This window comes from Sinocyclocheilus grahami, unplaced genomic scaffold (assembly GCF_001515645.1).
Source record: "Sinocyclocheilus grahami isolate Dianchi unplaced genomic scaffold, SAMN03320097.WGS_v1.1 scaffold1578.1, whole genome shotgun sequence".
NCBI lineage: Eukaryota > Metazoa > Chordata > Actinopteri > Cypriniformes > Cyprinidae > Sinocyclocheilus > Sinocyclocheilus grahami.
The window spans coordinates 224122-249752 of NW_015506757.1; the positions used below are offsets into that span (position 1 = coordinate 224122).

The 25631-nt window shown below is 36.3% G+C and overlaps 2 protein-coding genes across 2 annotated transcripts; one reads left to right on the forward strand and one right to left on the reverse strand.

Annotated features, from left to right (window-relative positions):
* Nucleotides 1-2864: 2864 nt before the first annotated feature.
* Nucleotides 2865-14719, reverse strand: tmc6a (transmembrane channel-like 6a). Its single transcript, XM_016257614.1, has 14 exons — nt 14652-14719; nt 12995-13109; nt 12794-12922; nt 11767-11828; nt 11074-11331; nt 10780-10946; nt 10545-10689; nt 6239-6372; nt 5250-5343; nt 4900-4997; nt 4732-4827; nt 4570-4645; nt 3394-3527; nt 2865-3045 (listed from the first exon to the last, which is right to left on the reverse strand). The coding sequence occupies exons 2-14, from the start codon at nt 13092-13094 to the stop codon at nt 2865-2867; spliced, it is 1674 nt and encodes a 557-aa protein (XP_016113100.1). The 5' UTR covers nt 13095-13109; nt 14652-14719.
* A 1425-nt stretch (nt 14720-16144) lies between these two features.
* LOC107571309 (synaptogyrin-2-like) lies at nt 16145-21169 on the forward strand. The gene is made up of 4 exons (XM_016257627.1): nt 16145-16577; nt 18428-18665; nt 20542-20675; nt 20766-21169. Exons 1-4 carry the CDS (start codon nt 16479-16481, stop codon nt 20958-20960), a joined length of 666 nt encoding a protein of 221 aa, XP_016113113.1. The 5' UTR covers nt 16145-16478; the 3' UTR covers nt 20961-21169.
* Nucleotides 21170-25631: the final 4462 nt, after the last annotated feature.

Consider the following 25631-nt stretch of genomic DNA (forward strand, 5'->3'; position numbering starts at 1 on the left):
ACTGACAGACAAAACATTTCCATAAGCAAAAATGTCAAAAAATTGTATATGACTAAATGGACAATAACACTACTAAATATCAGTGTCATTTGTCTCCAAAAAAAAGCAGCTGTTGTCCGAGTTCTGTATAAGATGCATCGGTTTCTCAGGTATTTTTGAAGGGGTTACCACAATGCATTCTTCCAAATTCATTTCTGTAGAATTCAGCCTTCCTGGATAAAACAAGTAATCAGCAGGTGGAAACACAGCCCTGTTCACAAGAAGGAAATCAACCACTGCAAGTTGAAAGGTGTGGAATTTGTCTTCATCTGTCAAACATGAATTTATCTGAACATCAAACATCCCGAATGCACAAAAGAAAGTAAAGTGAGTATTTCTAGATACAATGACAGACTGAAAGCTCACCTTACTGCTGAGCACCTGCCTCATTGAGGGCCTGCAGTTTAGCTATAAGGAACTTCTTATCTTCACCCTCCTAAGAAGCCAGATGAGATGATACCAAGAAATCAACAGGCTGTCAAAACCAGATACTGTAATTTGTCATGCTTATGAAGGCATTAATGATCCCAAACCATGCGTGACACCTCAAATCACACGGCTCGTTGAGAAGAGTGTGTCCTCGTAAACCAAATGGCTTAAAAACATACTAAAAAGTGTTTTTTGAAATTCAAAAACTGCCAAAGGCTTTCTGTTAGGGGATAGAAAATTGGATATGTTCAGAATAAAAACCATTACGCCTATGGAGAGTCCCCATGAACCACATATGTGGGTAGGTTGGTGTGTGTGTGTCTGTGTCACTTTTTCTGCAGAGATGTCAAATCTAGTTGGGATGCTATTCTTGCTGAATCAATATCATTATGTTTATTATATGGGCAAAACAATATTTTCACTATGCCTACATTCTACGTCATTTGCTGGAACGCCACTCTCTCGTGAACTTAGTGGAAGCTAGATATTATAGAGTTTATAAATTTGTATATATTATGGATATTTTTCTAACACAAATGCATCACTTCGCTTCAGGGAGCCTATATTAACTCCCCGGAGCCGTGTGGAGTAGTTTTTATGATGGATAGATGCGCTTTTTGGGTTTCAAAATGTCAACCACCATTCACTGCTATTATAAAGCTTGGAGGAGCCAAGACATTTTTTAATATACCTCCGATTGCATTCGTCTAAAAGAGGAAAGTCATATACGAGGATGAGTAAATCATGGGGTAATTTTCATTTTTGGATGAACTATCGCTTTAAGTTCACACTTAAGTACATTCTTTTAAAGTAATATGCAGAGACCACGTGCCCCCTCAGATTTTTGAGTCAAGTGGATTTTGAATGCAGCTTCCAAAAGACAAAAAATAGCCAAATAATATTATCAGCTTCATATTATCAGCTACTAAATTCAAATCTGCGTTCGCTGGCTGGCGCTGAACCAGAGGCAGACGCGTTTGTACAGCGCTGCATTATAACCAATCACACACGATAATGTTGAGCTTATGAATATGAATGCAATGGCCAATCAGAGGTGTTCCAATGAGTCATCGCTAAAATGTTTGTGTTTTGTTCACTCGCTCGCTGACTGAATACCTCTTTCTGGCGAATTCTCTCATTAGAAACAACAAAGTGCAGATGTATAAATAAGTGAGATATTAATTTCACAGTGTAAACAGCTTCAGTGATTTTAATGGGAGTTTTTGAGAGTGCTTGAACTCTAGGCTGTCAGTGAAAATGTTCTTTGATAATGTAAATGTTCTTTGCTCTCTTTCTGTACAATGAAAGTGTTATGATAAGTAGCCTAACTTACAATGTTTTTATTTATATGTTATGGCATGACACCCATATCTGTTACTTTAGTAAACAGACATATTTTTATCATAGGCAGAGCGTGTGTAAGCCTTCCCCTGGCCACGGGGACTTGGGGCAAAAATGCCACTAAATTGGACAAAAATGCCCCTGCACAAACAAATTAAATCTATTATGTCTGTTGCTAACTAAGTGAATATGAATAGATAGTGTCGATTGTGGCATTAAATCAAGATCTGCACCGTATTTCATTTTAGGCGTTTTTACAGTGTTGCGCATTTTAACCAATCACACACAAATCTGTTGAGCTTAGGAATGCAATGGCCAATCAGAAGCGTTCAGATGAGTCACCGTTCAAACTCATCAGTTTTGTTGAGTGCGCGCGCGTTCGCTTACTGAAGTTTGAGAGTGCTTAAACTCGCGATAGATCCATTTTAGTGATAATGTCACTTTATATATATAATTTATTCACTGTTTGAATAACAGTGGAAAGGAAACGTTATATAATTATCAATTTCTAACGTTTTTATTCAGTTGTAATCACGTTAAATACACATTCAGTCCCATTAAAAAATGTTTAGCCTACATGACACCAATGCCTGGTTCTTGCCTAAAAAGACGGGTTTATGATGTTTAATACATTTGGCTGCTTTTAGCCTTACCCTGGATTTGGTTCACCCTCCGTCTATGGTTTTATGCATAGTTAATAGAATACATTATTAGGCAGCTTTGACCATCATCCACTATTAATCAACTAACATAGGTGAGAATCGAGATATTTCATGATATAGTTAATGCGTTTGGGAATGTTTTGAATAAAAAATACATAAATAAAACATAAGAGCTGTGGCTGCTGTGTGTCTGTCTAAATATGGTAGCATACTTTTCCACAAGACTCACAATACTCACATTGTCTATTTGTTCTTGTAACTTAGCAATGATCATCTTTTGGCCATCCAAAACTTGCATGTGAATGTATATAATGGCGCTGGAAAAAGACAGAGATGACTGTTAAAATGACCCATGTCCATACTGCACCCAACATTCCCATGAGCAAGGAGTACTCACAGGAACAGGCCTGCAGTGATGAAGAGGAACAAAGGGTTGTCCACCAGGTTATTATAAGCCCAGCTGAGCCACAACATACTGGGATTCGACTTGCCCAGGTCCCTGATCCACGTCTTGCCTAAGAGAAGCATGCTGCGGAGGTTACTGAAGGGCCCACAATCTGATGAGGGCTTGACCCTAAAAAAAACACACTTGCACTTTAATGACTTTACATAATTTGCTTTGTCAAGACAAACAATGAGTGTGTGTGCATGTGAAATTTCCTATGGAGGACCACCTGCTGAAACATGTTTTGTGCTCCACTCAAAAAAAATAACAATTTGGAACAATATGAGAATAATTTTTGAGACAGCTATCTCTTTAACTATCCCATCAAATGGACTTTTTTGTACTAGTATTATAGACCACCTTGTAGAGAGGAAGCTCTGGGGTGTGTGTTAATACATTATTTATTTCTGATTTTGCCAGATTTGGTCCTCCGTCGGCAGTATTCTGGAGAATGTGAATGTATATGAAGAGACAAACCTCCACATTGTATAAATGACACATGCAAGGGCCCCAGTGAAGGAGGGGAGAAACAGGAGTTTAATGAAGAATGTGCTCATCTGAGTGGCCCTCCAGTGTTTCCTGGGTGGTTGAAAGTTCATCATCAAACTCGTCTGTAAAGGGGGTGACAAACATATGTAGGTAATTGACCCTGGATAATATAAATTAACATCTGAAATGAATTATTATACAGTTAAAGACACAATGTTTTTGTCTATAGTACATTGCAGCAAAAAGAACATTTCTCATTTGTGAAACTTCTGACATCATGTCATTACAACCCTGTATTGTTTTCTTTTTTACCCTATATTATTTTCTGTTTCATACTTCCAAACTGGATGATGAAAGGTTAAGGAAAGGTATACTCTCCCAGATCACCCTTGGATGGACAACCTTGTACCTTATCCACCCCAAAAGGTGCATATTAGTACACTAAAGTTGTAATATAGTAATATGCACCCTTAAGGTACTACTATGAACCATTTAAGGGTAGATACGGTACAAAATAGTCAATGCGGTACCTCTTAAGGTAAAAGTTTTTTGCATCTTTTTTTTCCTCAGTTAAAAAAAAACACTATAAAGGAAGCTCATATCACTTGCTATATTACAAGTCTTCGGAGCCATACAATAGCTTTGTGTGAGGAACAGATTAAAATGAAGGTTGTCATTCACTTATAATGTCCCCATCCACTGGTGTTCTCAAAGCTCAATCATTCTTGTGTCTAATTAAATAGTAGTAAACTACCTTTAAATGTGTTGCACCAGGTTTAATGTCATTGATGCCATTGATTCTTGAATGTCATGTGAACGATTATGACATGGCAAGTTTGAAAAATGTGATGCGAGTAAATAACTTAATTTTTCAGTTGCTTCTCACAAAGCTCTTGTATCTCTTCACAAAACCTGAAATAAATAATCCACTTTTAGTCTTTTTGGTGCTTGGCAGTATTCCAGAATTCCCATTCACTATCCTAAGCACATACACTCAGCAAATATCTTCTCCTTTTTGTGCTCTAAGAACAGCATGATGGTAAGTAAATGATGACAGACTTTCCTTTTTGGGGGAACTACACTTTTAAAGCATTAAATTCGATCTTCTATCCTCCATGCGCCTTCAACCCAATGAAGCCTAAAAAGGACTATGAAGATGTTGACCTTTTTGAAGTAGAACAGTAGAAACAGTTTCCCAATTTGAACTGCAGGCAACAGTGGTGAAAACAGCACACCAAACCTACGAAGAGAAAACGGAAAATACTGTTAGTGACAAGCTGTTAGAACACAATGTAATGTGTCTTCATGTGGAGAAGATGACAGTACCACACAAGTGTTTGACCGTAGATGAGCTCCAGAACATCTCGTGCGATGTCAAACTCTAGTTTCCTTCTTCTGAATGTGATGTTTCTAATACACAGCCTGAAGGGGCAGAACGAGTCAACACATCCCTCCTAAACATCACTGCTATCAAATGGAAATGTGAGAACTTACCCCCACAGAAACTCTGCCAAGACGATGTACGACATCGCAAATAGCAGATCCATTAAAACCAAACGGTAAAGCTCTTGACCAATCAATGTCTCCCAGCACTGCAAGTAAGCACAAATGAAAACAAGCCTGCCTCATTTCATATTCAACTCATAAACTCATATAGACTATATTTCTTTTTAGAGGAGTATTTTTTAATTATTTGTAATTAAGTTCTTATATTCTCATACAACCAATCAACAACCTGTAAGGACTGGGTGCTTAATATTGTTTTGTTATTATTGTGTCAATGTAATAACATACCGTCTATGCATTTTTTCATAAAAAAGGTCAGGTTTCATGTTTTTGGTCACCTGCTGTGTATTTTGTCCATTCTTCCCGCCAGAAATTTTCTCGAGCCAGTAGTAACACAATACACTAAAAATGCAACCCTTCAACAACAGGTTCCTGTGAAAGAAGAAACTGAAATGTCTTTGATGAGCACTCAGTGACTTGGAAATTTGATTCTATTGATAACAGACAGTCTTATGTTACAACAAACTTAACTGGAAATGCATGGGTATTTCTAAACTAAAACTAGGAAATGCACAGATATGTTATTTGTTATTAGTGATATACTGTATATTTAAATGGAAAACAATAATTTTTTAGAAATCTAATTTCAAATGCATGCGAAAAGAATCTTTTACATGTAATCTCTGTATTCATGCTCTTAAATTATCAATTTGAATAACTTTTTGGTCACACTTTATTTTAAGATCCAATTCTCGCTATTAACAAACCATTGCCACAATAAACTCCTAATTTGGTGCTTATTAATAGTTAGTAAGGCAGCTGTTAAATTCAGACATTGGGTAGGATTAGGGATGTAGAATATGGTCATGCAGAATATGTGCTTTATAAGTACTAATAAACTGCCAATATGTTAATAATAGGCATGCTAATAAGCAAACAGTTAATAGTGAGAATTTGTCCCTATAAAGTAACAAACTTTCTTACAGATATCATAAATATGGGGTTTGAAGGGTTATTTGAAATGTGAGAATCTCATCATCTTGATATGTCATAAAAAAGTCAAATGATCAGATACTCTACTTACTGACCTTGATACACAGTCATGAGAGTGTATATAACTCATACAGTGGGTACGGAAAGTATTCAGACCCCCTTAAATTTTTATATTTAAAGCATCAATTCAAAGGCAATCAAATGAAGCATGTTAAAGTTGCTTCCTGCTGCACTGAAAGGAAACAGAGCTTAGCTCACAGCAGAATTAGACAGGAAGTGAATAAATAAGTGAAAAGATGAGAAGAAAAATAAATAAATTGATAGCTTCCCTGACCTTACAATGGACACATAAATCGGAGTGCTTGTGGAGTCGTAATGCTCCACCCTGGATAACATGTCGAAGAAACCAGGCAGTAGATGACTGATGCAAGACATGACCAAAGGCAGTTTCAGCAAATCAACAGCTTTCTGAACAGAGTTCACCAACATATATAAAGACATAAACACACAATATATCAAATAATGTATTGTGACTGTGTGAAAGGGGCTAATGTCTCCAAGATGCTTCAAGAAACCTACCGGCAAAGCTACAGTACTGTTAAAACCTGCTGTAAAATGAGGATGCTGTCAAAAATAATGTCATAAATAGATTTTCTTTATCAATTAACTGGCTTTTAAAATACTCGTAGATTTGTTCCGGCAATTTACCAGTATGAGAAGCTGTAACATTACCAGTAAATTGCCAGAAATTATGCTGTGTGTGAACGCAGAATGAAGATTACCGATATGAGCGCATATGAGTTCAGAATGCGCTGACATAACTTTAACGGCTCTGGGCCAATCATAACATTCTGACGCAGATGACGCATTTACTCTGCGCTGTGTAGTTTGATCAAAGTCCCTTTAAGGCAAGTCATATAAAGTCGTTCTGGTAATTTTACGGCAATTTACTGGTATGACTGTGTGAAAGGGGCTAATGTCTCCAAGATGCTTCAAGAAACCTACCGGCAAAGCTACAGTACTGTTAAAAGCTGCTGTAAAATGAGGATGCTGTCAAAAATAATGTCATAAATAGATTTTCTTTATCAATTAACTGGTAAAATTAACCATTTACCAATTTACAATAAATTTGATTAACTAATGTGCATTCTCACTGGGTTGGGTTTTCTAATGGCGCTTTTACACTGCATGGTACGTCACGGTACGGCTCACTTTTGGGGGGTTTTCCACTGGGTACAGTACCTGGTACCTGGTACTTTTTTTAGTACCACCTTGGTTGAGGTTCCAAGTGAACCGCACCGTTACCAAAACGTGTCGTGTAAACTCTGCTGATCACTGATTGGCCGGAGAGAATCGTCACTACACTGCGCGTCACTGAACTTGCGACACAAACACAAAAGAACCGCTAGATTTAAATCAGCACAGCCAGCGAAGGATCGAACTCAACTGTTTTGAACAAGCGCGCCTTTTTTAACAACCAAAAAGTGGCTGTTTCGTTGTCTGTTCGAGCCGAGTCGGTACACCTTTGTAACTTATTTACTTCTTCCTGTGTAACTAAGTACAGTATCCTACTATATCACTAGTAAGTTGTGGAGATGCAAGTTATGTAATCAGATTACTTTTTCAAGTAACTAGTAAATGAATGCATTACTTTTTATTTTACAGGAAAATATCTTGAGTTACTTTTTTCAAATAAGTATTGCCAGTTACTGTTTTCCCATTTATTGACTGACAGCTCTCCTATCTTGTTGAGAGAAATCAGGAGTAAATTTGCACAAAAATAGATTTAGTATTCCTCAAAATGAATAAAAACCGTGAAATGCAATATGATGTATCAGAATATGACAAATGTATCATAATAACACAAATATCCTTTATGTATTTAATCCAATTTTATTAACCAATATCTTTGCTGCTGATGTTCGGTGATCCAATTCAACCACACTAGCAAAAATGACTTTAGGTAAACATAACATTTGTTTTGTGTTGGTTGTGTGTTTTTTTTTATTATTATTGCTAAAGAGTGTTGAACTTTCTTCTTCTGCGTCCTATTCTTTATGCAATCCAGAATGGAAGCACAACTGAAAGGCTTGATTGAGCTGCTCTGTATACTTTTTCTATTAATTTCACTTTTGGTGTGAAAGGGCTTTTTACATTTGCCAAAAATATAACTTTTTTATATTAAAAACAAACAAGCAAGTAAGCCCCGCCCAGATTTAAAAAAGTAACACAAAAGTAACATAATGCATTACTTTCCCTAAAGAGTAGCAATCAGTTACCTTTGAAAATAAAGCTGTTTGCATTGTAACGAGGCAGCAAAAATAACTGGTGTGTGAACTGAACAGGATGTGACTGGTATTTTCTATCATGAACTGTGTGCTTTCTTAAGTGTTAAGCATCCTGTTGCCTTCCTGTTGTCTATTCAACACTATGACCAGACCCTTACCTTGGAACTGCCCTGGTCAATGTAAAGGTGTAAGTAGAAAACAGGCAGCATGCAGGCAGCTATGCAAAGCAGGCAAATGGACCATACAAGAAAGTGTAGACTCAACCAGCCAAAAGTTGAATACAAGTTCCTCTTCTGTTTTTTGCAGCTGAGCTCAGACACCATCTCCTAAAACAAAAATTGAATCACTCAAATCTAAGCTTCTTTGTAAAAGTCAACAAAATATACATGCAATGTTACGTGTTAAGTGTCATTTCTGCTCCACTAGTGTCACCAAACACAATTGTCACTTATGCAGTGGGTTTGGAGCAAGTATTTTAACATTCAAATACTATTCCATCATTAATGAATAGACAGGAACAAATGAGTAATGCAATATTAACATTCTAACAGCTATGAACTGACAAGAAACAAGGTTTTGGATAGTAATTCCTTCTGATGGATTTGGTAACACTTGAGTCATTATTTGCGACCATGAAATTGGCTTTAGAATACTGTTCTAAATAGCTATGTATTCCTTAAGAAAGATGTAGTACTATGATACTTACAAAACCTAATCATAATGTACAGAATCTTCTCACTATTCATAATGGTTAGGAGAGATATACAAAAGAAATCTGTGGTAGGAGACACATAGAACCATACATTTCTGTGAGGTACATCCAAATAAATAAATCACTAAAGTTACAATGTTTTGGCATTTGGGGTTTGGCTCACGACTCGAAATGTTACAGTCTATGTGATGCTCTCGTGATTCAGTGAGAAGTGTGGACTTAAGCTGACAACTCTTCATTTAAGTAGTGACTATGTGTAAAAATTAAAAGAATACAAATAAGAGTATCAGAGCAATGCCAGAAAAACTGACAACAGGATTAGTACTGAAAACAGAATTTAAAAAGCCATTTTCTTAAAATTTTCAATAGTCAGTAAACAGCTCTGTAAAAGGAAGGATAAAATGTACTAATTAACAACTTAAAGTAATCATAAGTCTGCTGTTGATTATGTAAGTGATGATAAATAAATGTTAATGTAGCCTAGTGGTTAAAATGTAAATTTGTTCTGCGGTATTTAGTTATTGATTAGATGAAAATATACATACATACACACACACACACACACACACACACACACACACACACACACACATATATATATATATATATATATATATATATATATTAGTGCTGTCAAATGATTAATCGCGATTAATCACATCCAAAATAAAAGTTTTTGTTTGCATAATATATGTGTGTGTTCTGTGTATATTTATTATGTATATATAAATACACATACATACAGTATATATTTTGAAAACATTTACATGTATTAGCATGTCTATATTTATATTCATATAATTTATATTATAAATAAATATATTTAATATCTAAAAAAATTTCTGAAATATATACATGCATGCGTGTTGTTTGACAGCACTAATATATATAGATCGTTTGACAGCACTAATATATATATATATAGTTTCTTAGTAGCTCTCTGGAATAAAAAAATACTAGTTAAAAAAAAAATTGTGAGCTAACAGAGAACTACCGCAATCAGTTATGTGCTTTAATTCATTAATCAGCATTTCTTGTCGAAATTGGTAACTACAATGTTAATATTGTGTACCCCATTTGTTCCTAGTTATTAACTACAGAACAGTATTCTAAAGTGTTTGCAAATGACACATATCATTAAAACCAGCATAAGATTGTTGTTGGTTTTTAAAACACTCAGGTTGGTTTTCTGGGTGGTTAAAGTGGTTGACCAGCCTGTGTTTACTGAATGACTAACTTGCAGTTTAAAACTCCTTATACGAGTGTGTGCATGTATAGCTTATTCAATTTAGACAGTTTGCTAGAATTGCGAGACGCTGGCGGAGTGAACAATACTTGAGAGAGTTTTGAGAGAGGGCACAGGCACAGCCTCCGTCGTGTTGCCAGATCCAGCTATTATAAGCTTCTTTGGCCTTGTCTTTTTTGACACTTTAGAAAGTTAATAAAGTGGAAGTTGCAACCTAGGGTTAGCAATATCTTTATCTTTTTTATTCATATCACTATGTTGACCTTAACCAGAACATTTTATTTGACTTTACTGTGCAAACATCTATTTAAATATACCAACATGCTTGTGCATGGCATTTTTTTATATTTTTACATAAATTTGTTTTAACATGAAGAGTCATAATGACACAAACCTTCAGCTGAATGCAGATGTTCACCGACTGCAGCTTAACAGACCGTTTCTTGCTGACTTTAAAATCCCAAGAGCAGAAAACCTTTAAAGCTAGGTTACTGGTAGTCTTGAATATGCAGAAACTCTTTCCGGATGATTTAGATATACTGAAAGGATGAACAAAACCTCACTTAATCACAGAGCAAGCTAATGATGTGAAATTGAATTAACACAATGCATAAGGAAAACAGACAAACCTGTAAACAAGAAGTACACATGTGATAAACATGCCTGCTCCAATAGTAAAAATATACGCCAGTGGCATGTTGTAATTTTCTGGACAGAGTTTTATTTCTGCTTTGCATTTTTCATTGGTGGAGTTGGCATAGTGGCCATAAAACATCACAGAGTCTGTGAGAATGCCCTGTTGAGGAACAAAAAAACCATAGCATTCAGAGTCCAAGTAATAAAAATGTAGGCCATCTTAAATTTCCAGGGACTGGAAACCCTAATATAAAGCACCAACTTTTTAAAATATACATATATATTACCATGCCAGTAAGCATCCAGAGGTCAGCTGTGGCTGCGGGTTTGTTTTTTGATGATGGAGGATTCGAGATTTGTGGCAGGACCAGGAAAAGGCCGGTGATGAGGAAGAGGATGATGTTGTAATGTAACAGTCTTCTGAGGAAGATGAAATAGGACAGAATCCCAGTGCCGAAGTGAGCACTGATGTTTTTAAGCACTCCCTGCCAGAGCTGTATGGATTTCTGCTGGGAGACTCTACAGTAGCAGCCACCACACAAAACCTATGCAGCAAAAACAAGTGTGCATACAGGTTAATGAATCAAGAACTGTTGATTTCAGTATTAAACTCTACTCGGAAAATCTGAAAATATCAAAAAAATGCCACATTCAATGGTTATTTGTATGAATAGGGTACAAATTGGTGTCCCCCTACTTTGTTAAAGCGATGAAGGAATAAAATCAGCATTGAGAGAAAACTGAAAAATTATTGTAGATAAAACCCATTGATCTGATATTTAATTAATTGCAAAAAAAAATATTTTGAAAAATTAACATTACCATTTGCCATTACCACCAATTACAATTTTGAAAAAACTGACCATTCAATAAAAATTATATAAAGACTTTTTTCTGCCGTGTGGTGGGAAGAAGAAGATGGTTGAGGAGAGGCCCCCCCCCCCACATGATTGTAAAGCACTTTAGGTGTACAACAATACACAATAAAGCGCTATATAAATCGTCTTGGTGGATCGGGAGAGCGCAGTCGACTGATTAAATCCTGAGAAAAGGCAAAGCAAAAAAGGATCATAAATTGACATTGTGCACTAGAAACTGGAGTTAATAAATACGTTGTTAGTGGAGAAGTCTCTGCTCTTCTGTATCTCAATGTGCAATTGCTATATTACAACTAACTAACTACAAGTACCGTAAAATATAATGTGTAATTGGAATTGCATTTGGAAAGAAAAAATATTTGGTGTGTGGTCAGGTTTCAGAAATTTTGTGTGTAAGCAGTTGAAAACAAAAATGACTAAAAGAAATCGGTTCAGAGGACATTTCTAGAACTTAATTGTACTTATGTTAGACTACTCTTGTAAAAAAAAATAACTGTGCATAATTGTATTGAATGTGCACTTGTAGTGTACTTCAAATCCTAAAAGTATATATATTTAAAAAAAAAAGAAAAAGATTACTTGCATATTTTATAATATTGTGTAATTAAAAATGTATTTAAAGTTACAAAATTGAGTAGAAATGACATTAAATAATATTTTAATTGACCATAAATGCTTTTCAGTACATTCAGCAGTACACTTTCTCCATATTTCAAAGACAGAATTATACACAACAGACATAATAATTATAAAATTACATAAAGATGTACTTAGGTCCTACTCAAAGGACATCAAGTCCTACTTAAGTGGGTCAAAAAGTAATTTTTAGTTTAACTAAATGCATTTAAAATATACATTTTCATATAATTGTAAATAACTTGCAACTAAGCGTCCAAAAACATTACATTCAGGTCACACTTATGTGTTAATACACTTATTACTTCCGAAATCAGCACTCTTTTTAAAAGTATGCTCTTTTTCATGAGGGTTTGTTTGCATATACTATTATTTTGTTGTCTGATGCAATAAAATTCATATATTACAGCCACAAGAGCATATTTTAGTGAAACAGCTATGATTTTATTAATTATGCAAATATGAAAAAAACTGCATCAAAACATTTTCTTACTGATAGAGCGGCTAGGCATGGAGGACAGGACCTTCTGGGTCGAAGAAGACCAGCTATTCCTGTTCAGGGCATCCGTGTGTTTGGGCTCATGGTAATGCTGAGCTTCTTGATTTGAATGTGTCAGATCAACTACAAACAGAAAAACAGAGTTAAAATAAGTGGGGTTTACGTCAGGCTGTCTGTATGCTGTGTAGTACTCACATTTCACTGCTCTGTATGGTCTCCTAATAGCCTCGAGCTCAATCAGGTCTTGGTCTTCATCTTCACTGGAAGTCATCTCCATGATCTGGGATGCAGCCATCCAGACTGTCTAGAGCTGTGTAAGCAATAGGTGATAAGCCATATCAGAAATTAATTTTCATATTAAAAGCCAATATTTGCCTGGGATTTATTTTTTCAGAGCACTTTTATACTGTAAAAAATGACCGTGAATTTAACGGTAAAAGACTGTAAAAATGCTACAGTAAAAACCTGTCAAATGGTTAACGGTAAATTCCCCTACTATAAACGGTGAAAAACTGTATTGGACATTACATGTATTGGACCATATAGACCGTATAATTTACAGTGAATAACCGTAAATTGACATTCCCAGAATTCCCTGCGTTACATTTCAAATTTGATGTTTTTTTGTTTAAATAACTATGTTTCTTCTTAGTTTTTTCTTCTTAGTTTTGTATATTAGGGTTGTGTGTTACACCTAATGTTGTTAAACGAATGTTTATTGCATTATTTCAGTTTCATGTGTGTTACCATGATGGTGTTTAGTTTTTGTGTGTATTACACTGTGCACCTTCTATATATGTTATTATTTAAAAGCTGCTTGTGATGGGCTTTGGTTCATCATGTGACTTTCTCATCACCACCTGCATTTGGTGGTTAGTGTATTATAAAGGTACAAACCAGATTTCAGTACTTCAATAGGTTAGGTTGGTATATTAACATTATATCAGTTAATGAAATAACGGTATTTAACTGTAAATTTAAGTTAAAACCTAAAACGTTGCTACCATATTTTTTACGGTAAAATTACGGCAACCACAGCTGCCAGTTTTTTTACCGTAAATTTTACTGAATTTTTTTTACAGTGATATAAACCCCATAAATCTACAACAGAAACAAAAAGTGTCTTTCATTTATGTCAAAAGCAACATCATAAGATGCCATAGCATAATAAACATTCTCTAAAAATATATTTTAAATAACTGTCCATTCCTTACATTAAACTACTCTTGTAAAAAAGAAGTGCACTTAATTGTAGTCCATTCTTAAAAGTATATATATATATATATAAAAAAAAAACCTACTTACAGATACTATAATATTAATGCAATAAAATTGTGCTTTAAGACCACTCTGTAATAATGTCAAATTATACGTTTTACTTTAAAACACATTTGAAATCACTGTTTTAGGAATATTTTGTCATGCTTTAAAGAAGTCCACTTATTATGAAAAGTACTTGATTATAATGTAACTGTAGTGTTTTATTTAATGTTAAAATTTGACGCTAAATAAGTTAATCATTACAAATGGCATTAAAGAAATGCGTGAATGCCTTTGTATATTCAATTACCTGCCTTTAATATAAATTTCAACTATAATACATTTTCATTTAATTGAAGTTAACATGCGAAAAAAAATTGTCTGCAAACATTACATTCAGTTCAAGATTAAGTATATTCGTTTAAAGTATATTATTTTCATAGTATGTACTTTTATAAAGCATGCTAAAGTATACTATCGCAGTAGATCTAATTGTAGTTTTTCTATCAACCCACTTTAGCTGTTCATTCAATAACATTCATCTTAAGACTGTTAGCTGTTCTGATAAAGTACCACCAATTGCAATACTCACCTAAACAGCTGTTGCTACGCAAAGATTCCAGCACAGTCTAAAAAGGAAGATACACTGTTCAAAGTTTTCATACGCGTATAAAAAGTGACTGGTACTTCAACAGTACCCATTCAGTGAATAAGCAGAAACATTTTCACAGTTGACAGACTGCATACAAAGTGACAAACCACAGGCAACGTGCAGAGAGGAAGACAAGAACGAACTGACGTCTTACAATTTTTATTTATTTATTACTATTATCACAAACAACACTGTGTATAGGGAGACAGGTATTTTACATTACAGTGTGGTATGTGAAATTGTAAACAGAGGCCATACCATGGTAGAGACTGCTTACCGTAACTCAGCCTTCATCTGAAAATGTCATCTATAACAGACTCAGTCATACGTTACAGACCTCATGGCCGTGTCTTATTTTCACCACACCTTTTGACAACACATTAGATAGTTATAAACAGTATGGACTTGAGTTTGGTAATGTACTGTAAATGTATTTTATAATGGCAACTGTAGCTTCCATTACTATAACATCTGCAATAAGTGAAGTGACATGTGGCCAAGTATGGTAACCCATACTCGGAATTAGTGCTCTGCATTTACTCATCCAAAGTGCACACACACAGCTGTGAACACACACAAACAGTGAACACACACCCGGAGCAGTGGGCAGCCATTTATGCTGCGGCCCCCGGGGAGCAGTTGGGGGTTCGGTGCCTTGCTCAAGGGCACCTTGTCATGGTATTGAAGGTGGGAGAGAGCGCTGTACATTCACTCCCCCCGTTTTGCTGGTTTATGCTGGCCCTTTGCTGGTTTGAGCTGGTTTATGTTGGTCCTTTGCTGGTTTATGTTGGTCCTTTTGGTGGTTTATGCTGGTTTAAGCTGGTTTATGCTGGTCCTTTGCTTTTTTATGTTGGTCCTTTTGCTGGTTTATGCTGGTCTTTTGCCAGCACATGACCAGCATAAACCAGCAAAAGGCCCAACATAAACCAGCAAAGGACCAGCATAAACCAGCTTAAACCAGCATAAACCAGCAAAAGGACCAGCATAAACCAGCAAAGGACCAGCTTAAACCAGCAAAGGACCAGCATAAACCAGCAAAGGACCATCTTAAACCAGCATCCCAGCGTCAAAACATACCTAACCATCATATGCTGGTTTTTTTTCAACAGGGCGGAGCTATGAAAATGATTCATATTTAGGTGAGCATTTAAATTAAAAGTAGATTAATAGCGCCACCTAGAGGACTATATTCATCGGTACTTACGCAGTTCACAAAGAATCATTCAAAGCACAACATAAATAAAGTATTTCGGTGTTTCAAGTGTGTCCTACAGATTGAGGCCACGTGGTCAGCTTCTGCAGTCAGAGCTGTGTAAACTCAAGGGCAAACCCTTGTGTGCAAAGTGATGAAACATCAGGACTACACCAGAACAAACAGCACAACACTGGAAACGTCTTTACACTCATACATATTTAAGCATGTCCATATGTCAAATGGCAGCTGATTACTGAAGCCTGCAGGATTGCTGGAGCACTTGATCAACAGAATGACAGCCTATATTTAAGTATTAAAGTGATGATAGATAGATAGATAGATAGATAGATAGATAGATAGATAGATAGATAGATAGATAGATAGATAAACAGGGGCGGTTCAAATATTATAATGTGGCAATACTCGTTCTGACGTGACGTGTACTTCCTGGAAGGGTGGTGCGGTACTTTCAGGAAACAATTGTTAAAGTAAACAGCGAGCGTATTATCAAGCTGGACAACTTGCCGAAGCGCTGACAAGTAAAGAGGGGCCAGAGTGTCACGAACGCGGACATGGAGACGAGTGCTTACGGTGCATCGCTGGCCGGTGGAGCCTTTGACTTCTGGAGCTTTCTAAAGCGACCGCAGACTATCGCCCGGCTGTTCAGTTGGGTGAGCTAGAACAAAGTCATCGTTAGCTAATCGAGCTAGTGCTCCTACTCGGTGAAAGTTTGTGATACTGCCGCTGGCCTCAAACTGTTAGTTTAACAGAAGTTACGCGCAAATCTAAATTCGGCTGTCACGAGTTGCAAAACACAGACCATATGGCAGCAGCAGCAGCAGCAGTTTGAGAGTTTGTTGTTGTTGTTGAGGTCTGCATCATGTGACTTGTCAACATGTCAACATAGCACATGCAGCTCTTTTATGCAGCTAGTTTGAGTGGTTTTCTTTCTTTCTTTTCTGAACCATTTACAACAACAGTATTCATCACCTGTTACATATTACACTGGCCACTCTTGTTACTCGGTGAAAGTTTGTGATACTGCCGCTGGCCTCAAACTGTTAGTTTAACAGAAGTTACGCGCAAATCTAAATTCGGCTGTCACGAGTTGCAAAACACAGACCATATGGCAGCAGCAGCAGCAGTTTGAGAGTTTGTTGTTGTTGTTGAGGTCTGCATCATGTGACTTGTCAACATGTCAACATAGCACATGCAGCTCTTTTATGCAGCTAGTTTGAGTGGTTTTCTTTCTTTCTTTTCTGAACCATTTACAACAACAGTATTCATCACCTGTTACATATTACACTGGCCACTCTTGTTTTATTTCATCTACTGCAAAGAAATGTTTTTAAGAAAGAGAATGTAAGCACCAGTGTTGGGGAAAGTTACTTTTAAAAGTAATGCGTTACAATATTGCGTTACTCCCTAAAAATAGTAACTAATTACGTTACTTGGTTACTTGTTATGGAATGTAATGCGTTACGTTACTTTTGCGTTACTTTCGCGTTACTTTTTAAATATAAGCAGGGCTTGATTGTTTTTAATATAAGAAGTTCTATTTATTGCAAATATAAAAGCCCTTTCACACCAAAAAGTGTAATGAATAAACCTCAGGCTGAAGCAAACGTAAATTCACGTCTGTACAGTAGAACGCAGGAGAAGAAACACTCTTCAGCAATAAAAAAACAATGAAGCACAATTGTTAGTTTCTCTAAAGTCATTTTTGGTTATTAGTACGGTTGAACTGGATCATCAAAGGTCAGCAGCAAAGACATCGGTTAATAAAATGGGATTAGATACATTTGATGTTATTTAACATATTTAATTATTGCAGGTTTGTGTCATATTCTTTTTCAGTTTGCATTTCACTGTTTTAATTCATTTTGATGAATAGCAAATCTGTTTTTTGTGAGTGGGATGAATTAATGCACATTCGCATTTAGTCTAGAACTACATCGTGTTCACACAACGCCTCTGTACTTACGATTTCTCCCAATATGGGGACAGGAGACTTGTCAGTCAATAAATGGGAATACAAAGTAACTGGCGTTACTTTTTTGAAAAAGTAACTCAGATATTTTCTTGCAAATTAAAAAAGTAATGCGTTACTTTACTAGTTACTCGAAAAAAGTAATCCGATTGCGTTAATCGCGTTACTTGTAATGCGTTACCCCCAACACTGGTAAGCACACATTTTAAGCTACAAAAAATAGTGCATTTTAAATGTTAAATCTTTTGACAGAGCATTTTTAAGCAGATATAGGGACCTAAATGCCCGTATCACTGACCTAATTCTTCTTTTGCTGTGTAAATATATAGTCGTATATAGTTTTTTGTTTGTTTGTCGGTTTTTTTGATAACCAAAGTAGACATACATCTTGTGAGAGCGTCACGCCTCCCATTCAAACATGACACTGTTGTTCTCTGTAAACACTCTCAGTAGTAGTTTCCTTGGTGTGGGAAATTTCCATTATTAAAGAGATTCTGCTGTTGTCACTAATTCTGTTTCTTTCCATCACAGCTCTTCGCCATAGTGGTGTTTGCCACCATAGTTTCTGAAGGCTACATGAATGAGCAGCATGAAGACATCACTAAATGCATGTTCAATCAGAATGAAAGTGCGTGCAGCTATGGAATTGGTGTTGGGGTTTTAGCTTTCCTGGCCTGTGCTGTCTTCATTGTGCTGGATGCCTACTTCCCCCAGATCAGCAATGCCAACGAGAGAAAATACATTGTGTTGGGCGATCTTTGTTTCTCTGGTAAGAATTATTACAGATTTTAGTTTTTATCAGTCACTTTTAGTTTAATTGCAGAATGCATTTATTTATAGGACAGTGTCTAAAAACCACATATTTGCTTGGATCTAAAACCTAGCCCTGTTGAAAAAAACCAGCATATGCTGGTTAGGTATGTTTTGACGCTGGGATGCTGGTTTAAGCGGGTCCTTTGCTGGTTTAAGCTGGTCCTTTGCTGGTTTAAGCTGGTACTTTTGCTGGTTTATGCTGGTCATGTGCTGGCAAATCATACCTAACCAGCATATGCTGGTTTTTTCAACAGGGAGTGAGCATTGAAAGCTCAGTTCACACTGCCAGCGAATGCAACAACAAAGCGACCTAAATTTACGTTCATTGAGAGCTGGCATCCATGACTTTTGCCAACTATATGTGGACATCTCCAGAGACACGTCAAAAGTTGTGAGAAGTATTCTAACATCTCACAGTAAAGTGAGTAGAGCTCAAGTAATCAGAGTGCAAGTTCTAATTGGCACAGTTGTGGCGTTTATAACTGTCCTTAGGGCAACCAGATTTAAAAAGGTCTACTAGCAACCAGGCGGTTCAAAGGCTAAAATGTTGGCATCACGTTTGTCATGGAACTTCACAACTGGGTGATGTGGAACAGTATCTATATAGGAAATAAAAAGTTGCAGTCAATTCCAGCTGAGTTTCCATGATGTTAGCATGTTGCTAAGCTAACAACATGATACTCTCGGAGCATACCTATGCTCCCAGGGTCCCATGTTCTCCAGATATATATGGCACATAATGCACATTAAAAAAGGGTAATATGTTCCCCAGTGCAATGGCCTGGTAACATACATTAAGTAAACTTTTTTTAAGTACAATTTAATACAAGTTCAACTGAACAACACGGATAGAGACCCCTCTATAAATGCTGGCTTATATATTAAACCCGTATGATAATTAGAACATACTTTATAACCTGGTGGACATGTATCATGTATTCCTCATGTGCCATATAAATCTGGGGAACATAGGAATGACCCCGATGCTCCAATGAGCATTAAAATACACCGTACACACAACTATTGGATTTTTTTGAAACCAGAATAAATAGTGTCTCAATGACAACAAGTGTTCTTATTTTTTTTAATCAATATTTTTCAGTATTTAATGAAATACAAGTATATTTATGATTATCTGACTGGCTAACTTTTTTTTAGTTTTTTTTAATGGAGCTCATTTCCTTCTCTATGAAGGATACATGCAGTGATGTCTTAGTGGACAAAGCAAGATTGCCAGCTTCATGTCTGAAGCACACTTATGATGACTTAAATGCTCATTATGGTTTGAAACAGAGCCATACTTTCTGTTATTCATGTGCTCTTACTCATAAAGGGTTAGTTCACCAAAAAATTTAAATTCTGTCATTATTTACCCACTTTTATGTGGTGAGAGGTATCCATCCATTGAAAGTTTGCACAACCAAAATTTCGCAGATCCAAAAAGGTCATACGGGCATCTTAAAGCAAATCTGCGGTTTGATCACTTTATATGATGAAAAGATTCAAATGAAGGGGTTTATTTAACTTTTTATGATCAACACGTGCATAGAGCGCATCAAATTTGGTATCGCATGTGCATTCATCACACATTAGAACAAGCGATTTATATGGATTAGTTTGTCTTTATGAACTTTGTGAAGCGCCAAAGTTTTGGTTGCATGTAATTTCAGTGAAAGGACAGAAACTTCTCGACAGAAAACAGGATTCATTAAAAAATATCTTGAGTTGTGTTTTTGAAGATGAACGAGTCGTTTGGGGTTGAGTAAATGATGACCGAATTTTCACTTTTGGGTGAACAAACCCCTTAACGTTCCTCTCTGCTTTCTCATCAGGTGTGTGGACGTTCCTGTGGTTTGTGTGTTTCTGCCTTCTAGCCAATCAGTGGTCTCACACTACTCAATCAGCTGTCCTAGCTGATGCAGCTCGAGCTGTGGTGACCTTTTCCTTCTTCTCCACTGCCACCTGGGTGAGCACATCTCACTTCCTGTTTCTGCCTGACGGTCACCTTGTATATTTGATAAACTGAAACAAATATCACGCTTTTTTTTCTCTCAAGGCCCTTCTTACCATGTTCGCATTACAACGATACCGCCAAGGGGTGGACGAGGTTGGCCTAGGCTACAATGATCCATCCAGTGACCACACTTCCCCGTACCCTTCAGCATATACTGGTGCTCCAGAGGGTTACCAGCATTCCCCATTCACCGCCAGTCCTGCGGGACAGGGAGGGTATCAGCCTCCCGCATACTGAGGGTGAAGGCATTTTAACGCTTCTGAGAGGCTCATCTGTGTGGACTGTTTCATACGCTCCACTTTTTCCTTTTCCATAAGAGTTGAAATTGTCACCTGGGATTGGTGTGCTTCGCTGGTGTGTTTTTTCATGCTTGAAAAAAAAAAATTTATTTATTTTTTTATTTTCTTCTGATGCAAATTCTAAACATAACCCTAAGTGTAATTGAAGTAAGACATGTTTTTGGATCAACATCCAAAAATATAGACTAAACCCAATCCCTACCCGTAAACCTAACCCTATTTACTCCTAAAATCAGTGGGAAATGATAGCTGATTACCAAGTGTGTAGAAGCACCTAACCCTGATCGTAAGCCTAAAACAGATATTTCCTGAAAAGTTATGCCTCAATTCTGATTGGTTGATTGGAATGTTGTTCCAGGATCAACAAGGATGTTAATCCAGGAACATGTACTTGGTGAAATCACGGTCACCGGTGCTGATATACCTGGATTAATAGAATTTTACATTATAAGGTCTGTGTAATATTGTGAGTCGACTATGTACTGTGCTTAGTATTGGCCAGATAATATCTCAAGAGTCTGCAGGATATTGTGTAAATGTTATGAAAGTACAACGTATTGCATGGCTGTATAATTACAAAAAAAATTATGTAACAAGCATTTTTTTTATGCTAATATGCATATATCACAAACTGAAATTGCTCTAGATCAGTGGTTCCCAACCCTGGTCCTGGAGGCACCCCAACACTGCACATTTTGCGTGTATCCTTAATCAAACACACCTGATTCAGGTCATTAGTAGAGACTCCAAGATCTGAAATCGGTGTGTCAGAGAAAGGAGATATGCAAAATGTGCAGTGTTGGGGTGCCTCCAGGACCAGTGTTGGGAACCACTGCTCTAGATAACTATACTATATTTTATGTTTAGATCATTAGAACCAAGTGTTGGCTGGTTTGCAATGTTGCTGGCACTATTATAATAGCCATGCTCTCCATAAGTTATGGTTTTGGTCTATACTTTATTTTAATGAAAATTATAATAATAAGAACTCAGATAAACCGTATATTGCCATAGTCGTGTGTTTATTAGTCACGTAGAATCAATGAAAGCAGTTGAATCTTCTGTTTATTCAGCAGCAGAGATAGGCATTTTCTGGGTTTCTTCTGCGAGGCGTATTTGGAGTTTCAGCGCGAGAGCGCCCTCTGGCCTTTGGATGGAGATTTACTGCTGATCACAGAACCGTGCTTCACTGAAAGATACGCATGACAATCACAGCTTCTGTCGAATCGTGATCTCGATTTCATTTCGATTTATCGTGCTGCCCTACTTTACACATTTAGCCTAGTCTTTTAAAGCACAGAATCTTTACTACTCTAATTATGTGTATTTGTACATCAGAGTAATATGTTTTATTTTATTTTGAGTAAAATGGGAACGTGAATATTGTACCGTTTTTTTTTTTTTTTTTATGGAACAAAGGTTTTCCCTCAAATTAATTTACAAAAGGGCAACTGATGTTTTGCAAAACAGCGAAAGTCTAATGTGATTAGGGATATGCCGGTATCAAATTTTCATGTTGCGATTAATTGCTCATGCTTTTATCACGGTATGCGGTATTATCACGATATTGAAATTTAGTTTTAAAAAAGTGCTGTCACAATACAGTATAACAGTTTTAGTAACTTTTTTCTTATAACTGAACATTTAAATGAATACATTTTATACAGAAAAATTTAGAAGTAAAAAAATTTAAACGGATTAAAGTGCAAAAGAACTATAAAGACCAATTTGGAGTTTCAGCGCGAGAGCGCCCTCTGGCCTTTGGATGGAGATTTACTGCTGATCACAGAACCGTGCTTCACTGAAAGATACGCATGACAATCACAGCTTCTGTCGAATCGTGATCTCGATTTCATTTCGATTTATCGTGCTGCCCTACTTTACACATTTAGCCTAGTCTTTTTAAAGCACAGAATCTTTACTACTCTAATTATGTGTATTTGTACATCAGAGTAATATGTTTTATTTTATTTTGAGTAAAATGGGAACGTGAATATTGTACCGTTTTTTTTTTTTTTTTTTATGGAACAAAGGTTTTCCCTCAAATTAATTTACAAAAGGGCAACTGATGTTTTGCAAAACAGCGAAAGTCTAATGTGATTAGGGATATGCCGGTATCAAATTTTCATGTTGCGATTAATTGCTCATGCTTTTATCACGGTATGCGGTATTATCACGATATTGAAATTTAGTTTTAAAAAAGTGCTGTCACAATACAGTATAACAGTTTTAGTAACTTTTTTCTTATAACTGAACATTTAAATGAATACATTTTATACAGAAAAATTTAGAAGTAAAAAAATTTAAACGGATTAAAGTGCAAAAGAACTATAAAGACCATTAGGTATCACTTTACAATAAGACCTCATTAGTTAACCTTAGTTGATGCATTAACATTCACAATGCGCAATATCTACATTTGCTACAGAAGCTAATCTTTAAAAAAAAAATACAACTCTTAGTTCATGTTAGCTCTTTAAATAACACAGTTGCAACTTTTGATTTTAACAACGTGTTATTAAATATTGTAATTACCTAAGATTAATGTTAGAAGAATTTTTCAATGGCAGTTTGTTAACTGAATTAACTAATGTTAACTAATGAAGCCCTAATGTAAAGTGTGACTGAACAATAAAGATAAAAAATTTTTTCAAACAATATCTAGAGCATGTTGTAGTCCAGATTAAAACGTAAAAAAAGTCTGAAAATAAATAGCCTATTAAGTCTAAATATTTAAGTATTTGGCGCTGTGATGTACACAATAGCGAAATACAAAAATCTGAATGGCTGTTTAAATAATTTAAATATGTTTTAGAAAGTAGCGCAGCTATATTTATGGTGTTACAGCTGCATTTTCTGCAGGTTAGCACCATCTGCTGTCAGAGAGTGAAAGTGTACTTTCATTCAGAGCATCTCTCACATGTTCTGCCATGTACTTCTCGTCCGCGCTTGTTTACATCAGAGTGCGCACGCAGCATACAGCGGTGTTGTGCATTGTGACCAGCTGATGGGAAAAGTATTACTAAAATGCATTCAAAATTCTGTATAATTTGTAATAACTAATTGTTCTCGGTATTTTGAAGTGCCCACGATAACAATATCGTGCATATTCATTACCGTGATATATCGCATTACCAAATACCGGCACAAGTCTAAATGTGATGCATTAAAAGAAGAAAAAAAATTACTGAGCATAAATACAGTTTATACTCTTCCTGATTACACATTCACCATTAAGAGAAAATGTAGTGTGGAAATTCATATCACATCAATCAAAATGTAATCAAAGACCTTTAAAACCTCCTTGAAGTTGGCACCCCATAAAAAGAAATAATCACCAAAACTATGCCACTGGTTTGTGCTACGTTTGTGCTGATTTGTGGCGCAAAAACGAACGTTTGTGCTGGTTTGGTACTATTTTTTTTGACCGTGTGATGTCACTCTCCACTCCATGTTGCTCAAATCGCTCCAAACCAGCGCGGTTCGTTTGTGCCGTTAAAACAAACACTGTATCTATTTTCCTTCCTTAGATATAACCAAAATATTTTCGGGAGCTGTGACGTCACTCTCCACAGTTCGTCTAAATCGCACAAAACTGGTGTAATTCGTTTCTCGATTTACACCATGATTGAAATGTTGAAAAATGTTACACCGTTGAAATGATTGACAAACCAGCACAAATCGAGCACAAATGAACGGCACCGGTTTGGAGGGATTTGAACGGCATGGGGTGGAGAGTGACGTCCCTGCTCAGAATTGTTTTTGTTATTTCTATGAAGTGGAAATATATTTGACGTTCATTTCAACAGCACAAATCGAGCACAAATGAATGACACCAGTTTTGTGCGATTTAGACAAACTGGTGGAGAGTGACGTCACAGCTCCCGAAAATATTTTGGTTATATCTAAAGAAGGAAAATAGATACAGTGTTTGTTTTAACGGCACAAACGAACCGCGCTGGTTTGGAGCGATTTGAGCAACATAGGGTGGAGAGTGACGTCACACGGTCAAAAAAATAGTGTTTAATATCTCAAACACCAAACCAGCACAAACGTTCGTTTTTGCGGCACAAATCAGCACAAACCAATGGCATAGTTTTGGTGATTATTTCTTTTTATGGGGTGCCAACTTCAGGAGGTAACTTTAAAGCCATTTCCTCAGTTCCAGCGTTGATGTAGCTGCTGCATTTTGCCATAAATGAAGAGTACAGTGAAGTGGCAATGTTCAGTCATTTTCATTTGCCCTCTCTGCATTTGTAGATTTTTCCCATTTCAGTTGCCGTTGAAAATATTTAGATCAAAATTTTATCTAATAAAATAATTAGATCAAAAAGGAATTGTTGAAAATTTAAGATTGATGTGATAAAGCACCAATGGCACCAATAGTCAATTTCGCTCCTGCTGTAAACTAGAAGAACCTTCTGAGCATGATGGGATTGGATAAGTAGGTCTAGTTGTTGATGGTCCTTTAGTTTTATTCAGCATGAAGGTTATATTGTATGTAACTGAACACAGGATCTGCTGTAAATTGGTACATCCAATATGAAGCCTGACTAAGTGTTTAAGGGACGCCATGATGTTATACCGTTTAACAATTATCCATATAATT

Excerpts from the sequence above, each read along its gene's own strand:
- tmc6a (XM_016257614.1), bottom strand. The coding sequence starts at position 13,094 with ATGGCTGCATCCCAGATCATGGAGATGACTTCCAGTGAAGATGAAGAC. Across the intron at positions 5,344-6,238 it reads ATTTATGTGTCCATTGTAAG|GAACCTGTTGTTGAAGGGTT; the intron begins GTCAGGGAAGCT and ends CTTCTTTCACAG. Across the intron at positions 4,828-4,899 it reads TTGGCAGAGTTTCTGTGGGG|GCTGTGTATTAGAAACATCA; the intron begins GTAAGTTCTCAC and ends CTGCCCCTTCAG.
- LOC107571309 (XM_016257627.1), top strand. The coding sequence starts at position 16,479 with ATGGAGACGAGTGCTTACGGTGCATCGCTGGCCGGTGGAGCCTTTGAC. Across the intron at positions 16,578-18,427 it reads TCGCCCGGCTGTTCAGTTGG|CTCTTCGCCATAGTGGTGTT; the intron begins GTGAGCTAGAAC and ends TTTCCATCACAG. Across the intron at positions 18,666-20,541 it reads GGGCGATCTTTGTTTCTCTG|GTGTGTGGACGTTCCTGTGG; the intron begins GTAAGAATTATT and ends CTTTCTCATCAG.